This window comes from Myotis brandtii, unplaced genomic scaffold (genome assembly GCF_000412655.1).
Source record: "Myotis brandtii unplaced genomic scaffold, ASM41265v1 scaffold1026, whole genome shotgun sequence".
NCBI classification, from domain to species: domain Eukaryota; kingdom Metazoa; phylum Chordata; class Mammalia; order Chiroptera; family Vespertilionidae; genus Myotis; species Myotis brandtii.
This window is the reverse complement of record NW_005353435.1, coordinates 261334-267771: the sequence shown is the minus strand read 5'-3', so window position 1 is coordinate 267771 and position 6438 is coordinate 261334. Positions and strand designations below refer to the sequence as shown.

The 6438-nt window shown below is 56.8% G+C and overlaps 1 protein-coding gene across 1 annotated transcript in view; it reads right to left on the bottom strand.

Moving 5' to 3' along the window:
• SIPA1L2 (signal-induced proliferation-associated 1 like 2) overlaps positions 1–4965 on the bottom strand; it is a 64656-nt gene extending 59691 nt beyond the window's left edge. The window contains 1 exon segment of the mRNA XM_014535922.1: positions 3239–4965. Within this exon segment, the coding sequence (XP_014391408.1) occupies positions 3239–4715 (1477 nt within the window). The 5' untranslated portion in view covers positions 4716–4965.
• Positions 4966–6438: the final 1473 nt, after the last annotated feature.

Genomic DNA, 6438 nt, shown 5'->3' with positions numbered 1-6438 from the left:
TCCCCAGCACAGGAGGGTGGGGGTGGGGGGTGGGGGCCAGCCCGCCAGCCCGAGCATTTCCCACTGTGGTCACAGGGATCGGACAACAAGCCACCAGGCTGCCAGTCGCATGTGGCTGGACAGGGCCTCCCTGCTAAGGGCCCTGGACATCAATGGGGCTCTGCTTACAGAGGCGAGATGGCCGGGCGGAGGGGGGAGGCCTGAGTCGATGTGTCCGCTCGGGGAGGAACTTGCATCTTAGAACAGTCCTCCTGTTAGGAATAGCACTGAGTTCCCCCTATTGAATGTAATAGGGTCCAACGCCCTATTAATGTTCTTCAGTGACTGTATGAAACCAGGAGGAGGAAAAAGAAGCCACCAGGCGTGAAATCGAAAGCAAGGCGGCCTGCACTCGCCGCAGGGGGGTCCCTGGGTCTGTGAGGTGCACCCCGCCCGCGGTGGCCCGTTAGCGAGACTTAAGTGAGCGGGAAACCCTTCCCCAGGCTGCTTTCCCCGGGGCCCACCCGCCATATGGTTCGCTCAGCTTTGCCTCTTTTCATCTGTTAGCCATTAGAATAAAGTAGCACCTTCCCGACCCTGCACCAGCGGCGTGCACAATGGTTTCTTGGGAGAGAAGTTTACTTAAGAGCCACCTGGGCGCCCGGAAGATGCGTGCTCGGTGCCGGGCACTCATGGTGCTGGGCCCCCTAGAGGAGGTGTTTTTATTTGATCCCATTTTATAGGTAATAAACTGAGGCCCAAAGCCAGGACCTGTCCCCCACTGAGCTGGCACGTGAACCCAGGAGCCGGACTTTTCAGAACAGTCTGTACGTTTCTCAAGTGAGGCTGCCTCGCCCGCCAGCCACAGGACCCGACCACCGTGAGGGTGAGGGACGCTCCTGCCGACTGCAGCCAGCAGCGCCCCAGCCACAAGGCAGAACGTGGGTGCCAATAAGGGTGAGAGGAAAGCCTGGCCTGTGTGGCTCAGTGGTTGAGCTTCGACCTATGAACCAGAAAGTCAGGGCTCCATTCCCGGTCGCGGCACATGCCCGGGTTGTGGGCTCAATCCCTAGTGTGGGGCGTGCAGGAGGCAGCCGATCCATGAGTCTCTCCCATCACTGATGTCTCTCTCTCTCTCTCTCTCTCCCTCTCCCTTCCTCTCTGAAATCAATACAAATATATTTAAAAAAACAACAAGAATTTCAACCTGCCTGCATCCCTGAAATCTTGTGGAAAGAGGATGGGAAGGAGGAATCACCGTTCTCACGCTGGCATAGCTTTGTAAGAAACAGAGAAGAAAGCCAATGGCAGGAGCAGGAAAGAACCGCAACACAGGCCTCTGAAGCAGCGGGCGGCGGGGAGAGAGGCGGCTAAACCACGACCGTCTCGACACGCGCACGCCCAGATCTGCCCCGTGAAACCAATTCGGCTCCCCTACAAAGGATTCTGAAAGATCCGCACTTCTTTTCTCAGAGTTGTTAATAGAAAATCCCAAGAAGAGATGAGTCAGGCACTGGGCCTTCAGAGCGCGCGGGGGACCCCGGCACCGGCGGCCTGTGACAGCCGCCGCGGCTTAGCCAGCAGGTTTCGGGGAATTCCACAGGATGTCTGTGCATTTCCGGGAGGAGAAGACAGAGAGGAGACTGTAGAGCGTAACAATCCCCCCGCCTCGAGGTGCTGAGGGCAACTCTCACGGTGGAGCAGCAGGGGTACGGAAAGGACCGTGCAAAATGGACCCTTCTTCCATCTGACTCTATTGAAAACACAGGGGAGCCGGCTGCTCACAGGAATTCAGGGACAGTTCAATGAAGTAACAGCACTGTAGGGCTGGCCTTTTAAGAACTGGGTATAACTTCTTTTCTCTTCTTATTTTAAAGATTCTCATCACAACATTCCTGACTTACATTAAAAAACGTTCACAAGCTGTTTTTAAATGGTTGGTTTACAGAAAAGCTGCGAAGGTTGTCAAGGCCTCCTCCTCCCTCATCCGGTCGCCCAGTGGTTAGCACCTCACATCACGCTGGCACTTTCGTTCAATTCATGGACCCGCACTGACACGTCACTACCAATGAACTCCGAACTTTATTCGGGGTCCCTACCTTTTCCCCAAGGTCCTTTTCTCTCCCGGCTATGGGGTGCCCGCCCCAGGCTACGGGGTGCCCGCTGCTCAGACCTCCCTGGTTCCCGGTGACCTTGGCCGTCCTGAGGGCTGAGCGAGGATCTTGTAGGATGCCCCTCAGCTGGGATTTGCCTGACGTTCTCCCTAATCAGACTGAGGTTCCCATCGTATCTTACCCTGTGAGCGCACTTACAGGCGTGGAGGGAAAGTAACACTGTCTGTCACGCTGATCATATGTTCTTTCAACAACGATTTAACTCTCCCAATGCATCCCACAGCCCAGGAGGGGCTGTGAACGCGTACAACTGGAGAGGTGAAGCAGAGGTGCGGGGAAAGCACAGGAAAGGCTAGACTCGCAGGGGTCCTCAAACTTTTTACACAGGGGGCCAGTTCACTGTCCCTCAGACCGTTGGAGGGCCGGACTATAGTTTAAAAAAAACTATGAACAAATTCCTATGCACACTGCACATATCTTATTTTGAAGTAAAAAAACAAAACGGGAACAAATACAATATTTGTATTTGCATGTGGCCCGCGGGCCGTAGTTTGAGGACCCCTGGGCTAGAGGAAAAACCGGACAACTACCTACTGGAAACAGCGGGAGAGATTGTCCCGAGGAATCGGAGAGGGACAGAGTGAATCGGGGAAGTCGTCTTAAAAAGCGCAAATCTCGCCTGGCCGGCATGGCCCAGTGGTTGAGGGTCGACCTAGGAACCAGGAGGTCACGGTCTGATTCCCGGTCAGGGCACATGCCGGGGTTGCGGGTTCGATCCCCAGTGTAGGGCGTGCCGATGAATGATTCCCTCTCGTCACTGATGTTTCTCTCTCTCTCTCCCTCTCCCTCTCTGAAATCACTGAAAATATATTTACCAAAAGAAAGCGCAAATCTCCATCAAGTCTAACACTGTTGATGCTCACAAACTGGCCGAGAGGAAGAAAGAGGCCTTTGCACATGGGGGATCACAGATCAGCAAAGGCAGGAGACGGGGGTGTCTAGAGAGGGGACTGGTCTAGAGCAACGGGAACCAGCCGTGGACAGCGGCCTTGGAGGAAGGTGATGCGTCCCTGGTCCCTCCCAAGCGGCCCTGAAGGATGCTCGCTGGGACGCTCGCCCGCTCGCCCGCACGCCGGGCCCCTCACCTTTCCCGTAGAAGAACTTGCGGTAGTAGTAGGCCCCGAGGTCAATGTGCTCGATGATGTAGCGCTTGACCTTCTCCCTGTGAATGGGCTGGTTCTCTCGGGGCACCTCCAGGACCGACACGCCCGCGTTCGTGCAGTGAGAGCTGAGGGAGGACTCGAAGGAGCAGTTCTCCCCGGAGCCGAGCGAGGACGAGCTGGCCCTGGACAGCGCGATCCTCCGGTCCCCCTCCCCGCCCGTCTCGTTCCTAAAGTGCGGGCAGCTCAGGACGAGGTCGTTGCTCTTCCCGTCGCCCTCGTCGGCGTCCAGGTTCTCTTTGGAGTTGAGGTCCTCCTTGCTGCCCAGCGGGGACTCACAGGTGCCCGTCGGGCCCGCGGGCGCCTGCGTCTGGGAGGCCGCGGAGGCCCCGGTGGTCATGTTCTTCCTTTTCCCCACGTTCGCCCGCGTGGCCATGGCTTCGTTGATGTTAAACAAAATGCTCTGGACGTCATAGTGTGCAAAACAGCGCTGGCAGCTCCAGGGACGGACGCCCCGCTCCGGACGGCCGTCGTCCAGGTCCGACGTGAACTTGAACGTCTCGTGTTCGCTTCTCACCGTTCGCAGCTTGCGGAAGAGGGACGTTTCCACCGACTCCGACTTCAACCTCCGCTTGAAAGGCTTGTCCCGGTCCCTGCCCCTGAGGAAGGCGCCGTCCACGTAATCGAATCCTGAGATGCGGACGAACTCTCCGCGGGAGATCTGCGCGGCGGCGTGGAGGCTGGGCGACACGCCCGGGTCGCAGGAGAAGAAGCCCGGGAACCCGAAAGGGGCTGCGGCCTTGTGGTCGTAATTCTCTACCCGGTACCCTCGGAGCATCGCGAAGAAGTTCTCCCCGGACAGGCCCTGCCGGTCGATGGAGGAGGTGCTCCCGTACTCCCGGTGCAGCGCCGCGCCCGTGTTGGGGTTCACCGCGTTCTGGTCTAAGACGTCCTCGGCGTCGATGTCGCTGATGGTGACGTCACTGTTGCTCCTCTGTCTTATGGGGTGAAGTCCCCTGTGCGGGGAGTGGACGAAGATGTCCCCGGCGGTGTACTTGGCCTCCGCAAAGTCCAGCTCCAGCTGGTCCTCGGGGTGACCGTCGCCCTGGCCGTTCTGCCCGTTGTGCACGACGGAGGCGACGCTGTCGTAGCTGCTCTGGGACTGGCCGCCCCACAGCGCCTTGCAGGCCAGCTCCTTGGGGCAGTCCTTCTTCGGAGGCCACTCCGACACCCTGGCCCGCACGCCCATCTTGGGCACCGCGGGGGTGCCGTTGGCCGGGCCGCCACTCTCACTGGCGTTGGAGACGCCGAAGGGAGCGGCGGGGGCCAGGCTCCCGTTGATGGCTTTGAACTTCCGAGCGAAGTAATCGTCGGACTGCATGGCTCTGGGCGGGTCCTTGAACTTGGCAGGGGCCCTGCCCAGTTTGTGCTTCTCTTCCTGCGGCTGCCGCGGGTCGCTCATGGCGGCGGGCAGAGCGCCGCGTCTCAGCGGGAAGATGGCCGCGGAGCCGGTCACATCGCTACGGGGCCTCGGCACGCAACGCAGAGACGAGGCTTCTCCTAGAGCCGCCCTTGCTCTTGCTCCCCAGAAGCAAACAGCATCCTCAGAGCGCGGTTTCTCCGGCCCCGACGTGCGTCTCAGGGATATTTTATACGGCCCCGCGCTTTTCAAAAGGATCCCTCAGACGTCCGGCCGGGAGTACTTCCTTCACCTGAATGACAGAACAGGAAATAGCGTTAACAATTACAGCTCAAGCTCAACGCGTGCTACATGCGGTTTCTCACCTGTCCTGCTCCCCGCCTCCCGCCCACCTCTGATTCCTCCGACGTCATGAAGTTGCGTCTCTCTGCCCCGCTGCCCATCGGCTCCTCCTGCGGGCACGCTGCCCGCACCGCCGACCTGGCTGATGGACGGCACAGCACATAGTCGGCAGGAGCGTCTCAGGGCCTGCCCGGGGCATCTGCAGCCCCAGCCGCCCCTGGACAGAGCTCGCCCTCTGCTCCCACAGCCCCTGTCTGCACCGACCAGCACAGTGTCCTCATCTTCTGAATGTCTAGTTTACCCAGCGGCCTCCTCCACGGCTAATTTCAAGCTCCGTTCCCCGGGAACTATGCCTTGCATCTCTGTGTCACGTTACCGACTGATGTAGCCTGGCTTAAACCAGGTCAGCAAGCAACATTTCAATCAGGTATCTTGAGAGTAAGGCGATGGGCGAGCAACTGCTAGAGTATTACCAGCGAGTCTTTGAGACGAGTGTTACAGTCAGTTACAACTGAGCCGCTGGTCAGGACTGCACCTGCAGCAACTGGACTGGAAAACCACAAAAGGCACCCATTATGAGCCCCATTCAAGAAAAAAAAACCTGCTAAAATTACATGGCAGACTTATCATAAAGCATAACTACCGTAAAAATGCTTCTTTTCCATATCACAGCCCATCAGCTCAAATACTAACGTGCACAATTGGGCAGGGAATAAAAAAGAGGAACCAGTCATCCCACAGTCACTGCCTCGGGGCCAGGGAGGTGAGGGAGGAGCTGAGGAGTGCTCCCCCGAAGGCCTGATCACCTGAAATGCACTCCCCATAAAATCCAGGTATATTCAGCCTGGTACTGAGTGAAGCCCTGGCTATATAACTATAAAACAATCCATTAACTCCCACTCGCCTCACAGCAGACGACTAAATATGAGACAGTTTGATAAGTGGGCTATTATTAAGTAACAATGGCCATAAATGGATATAGATGTTCAATAATAATCACACTGCTGACTGCTTTTGGCAGATTCGGACATGAAAATCAGTTCTTAGGCATTTATCACGGACCAAACATTGGAACAGTACCAAGGATAAATATTTGGGGGCGTGAGAATATTAAAAAAGAGCAAAATCCTCCTCCTTGGACTTTTATAACACAGGGGTAACCTATGACTTGTGAAAGAACATAAAGTATTTTCTTGGTGCCCTAGCTGGTTTGGCTCAGTGGCTAGAGCATCTGCCTGCGGACTGAAGGGTCCCAGGTTCTATTCCAGAGAGGAAGGGCGAGGGAGAGAGAGATAGAAACATCAGTGATGAGAGAGAATCATTGGTCGGCTGCAACATAAAGTATTTTCTTGGTGCCCTAGCTGGTTTGGCTCAGTGGCTAGAGCATCTGCCTGCGGACTGAAGGGTCCCAGGTTCTATTCCA